The sequence below is a fragment of the Poecilia formosa genome, unplaced genomic scaffold (genome assembly GCF_000485575.1).
Source record: "Poecilia formosa unplaced genomic scaffold, Poecilia_formosa-5.1.2 Scaffold188, whole genome shotgun sequence".
Taxonomy (NCBI): domain Eukaryota; kingdom Metazoa; phylum Chordata; class Actinopteri; order Cyprinodontiformes; family Poeciliidae; genus Poecilia; species Poecilia formosa.
The window spans coordinates 169,761-171,882 of record NW_006800127.1 but is presented as its reverse complement, the minus strand read 5'-3'; the positions used below and the strand labels follow the sequence as shown (position 1 = coordinate 171,882).

Here is a 2,122-nt window from a genome sequence, read left to right as displayed (position 1 = left end):
GCGCGCACACGCGCGCACACGCACACGCACACACACACACACACACACACACACACACACACACACACACACACACGCGCATCCTGCTCCTGTCACTCCTCCCTGACCTCCTCTGGATAGTTTCTGCCTTAAACTTTCATGTCATTACTGAAGCGTTGACGTTCTGATAGCTTTCGGCTGTTGAATGTGTTTGTAAAAAAAAATAATAATAAAAGCTACGCTAAACTACAACACACTTCTTTATAACCTGGAAATAAAGTTAAATATATCTAAAGAACTTTTGTTCTTTGAGATCCATCAATCCATTTTCCAGGTTGAGGCCATCCTGCGGCATCAGGCACTGTGATCAGTGATCAGATTCTCCATTACTGCATTCATCTGAATTGCATTTGTTCCATTCATTAAAACTAAAAACAAACCATTTTTGCTCATAAGCACATCAACAACTTCATGTTCTTTAATGTGCATTTAGTGTCATAAAAATCAGATAAGGTTTGTTGACATTTTTTAGCCTATGATTAATCTAATAGTCTTGTACTCCATGCTCAATCGTGCCACAAATTATGAAAAACTTGCAACACATTTTTTGCCTCCTCTAGGTATTTAGAATACACTTTAGAATGAAAATTTGGTTTTGTTCAAAATCACACTTAGCATGTTTATCCACAGTTTGGGCCTTGAATCTGACCGGTAGATTTGTTAAACTGTTCTAAAATGTTGTCTTTTTATGTGCGAGGATGCATAGGCTGGTCCTACCTGGAGGCTGCGTGGCGTGGTTCCCAGCAAACTGCATGGGGATGCACAGGTCGTTATCAATGGGGAATTTGTCGCAGGACAACATCTCTGGCCAAGGGAAGCCGTAGGTCTCCATCACTGGAGCGCAGCTGTCCCTGACAGCCTCGCACAACGAGCGGCAGGGGTAGATGGGCCTGTCTAGACAGACGGGCGCAAACAACGAGCACAGAAAGACCTGGGTGTCAGCATGGCACCTTTTGGCCAAGAGGGGCACCCAGCTGCCCGCCTGCTGCTTGACTTCTGGCATGGTCTCGTGATCCAGGAGGTTGGGCAACCTCATCTTCTTGTACCCCACGTTGTGGCAGAGGCGCAGGTCAGCTGGTATGTCTACACACTGTGGCTGCTTGGTGTAGAAGCGGCCGTTGTGGAAGTTATCTGACTGCCAGCTGTAGTAGTCATACTCATCCGCGGTTACGATATCAGGGAGGAGGGAGAAGAGCAACAGGCTCAGTGCCAGGCCGAATAAACTCTGGGTAAATGCCAACTTCAGGATCTTTTGTCCATATGCCATCCTTTTTTGAGTTCAGACCTGCTATTTAAGAAAGACGTATCCAGAAGTCTCCAAAGTAACCCAGTGAAGAGACAATCTTCAGAGAAGATTGCAACAAGTGGACAAGACGTATGAACTGTAATCCTTTTTTTCTTTTCTTTTCTTGTTCTTCTGAGTATGGGTATCGCAAACAGAAAGAAAGCACAAGTTTTTAAATCTCTTCTTCCCAGGAGAGTCAGCCCGTAAAGTCTGTCTTTGTATGAGAGCCTCAGCTAGTTGAAGGGGGTGCAGCAGCCAGAAGTAGGTAAACACGCAGGTAGGACCTCTTATTTCCCCCAAGCTTCTTACTCTACTGCCTTCACCCCCTCTTCATACTGTCTGAAGCCCACTCCTGCTTTCTATCAGTGTGTGGCTGTGAAGAGGAGTACCTAGATTTTAAGAGCTGGTGGTAGCTGCTCTCCTCGGCTGCCTGCCCCCCCAACAGGCTCCCAGACCATTCATCTTCCTACTGGCCTCCCCTGGACTCACTCACAACAGCCTCAGCCAATTGAAACCACAGAGGGAGGCTGCCACTGGTCTTCAGGACACTCCCTCCGCTACTTATTCTCAACAAAATTCCCCCTCTGGAGTAAGTTAGCAAGAAAGAATAAGACAGCAATATTTCACAAGTTCTTCCCGCTGCAGCTGTTTATTCCGAAATATAATTAAAAAACGTCTTTTTGCTTAGATTAACACTCTGTCACAGAGGCTATCCAACATTGATTAACTCATTGCACACTAAAGAAGCTCCCTTCGCACACAACAAAGGAAGTCTGCTTGGCATTTAAGTCTGTTCAC

The 2,122-nt window shown here is 45.7% G+C and overlaps 1 protein-coding gene across 1 annotated transcript in view; it reads right to left on the bottom strand.

Moving 5' to 3' along the window:
- sfrp5 (secreted frizzled-related protein 5) overlaps positions 1 to 1,721 on the bottom strand; it is a 16,718-nt gene extending 14,997 nt beyond the window's left edge. The window contains exon 1 of the mRNA XM_007566170.2: positions 757 to 1,721. Within this exon, the coding sequence (XP_007566232.1) occupies positions 757 to 1,306 (550 nt within the window). The 5' untranslated portion in view covers positions 1,307 to 1,721. The remainder of the gene's footprint in view (positions 1 to 756) is intronic.
- Between the last annotated feature and the right edge of the window lie 401 nt (positions 1,722 to 2,122).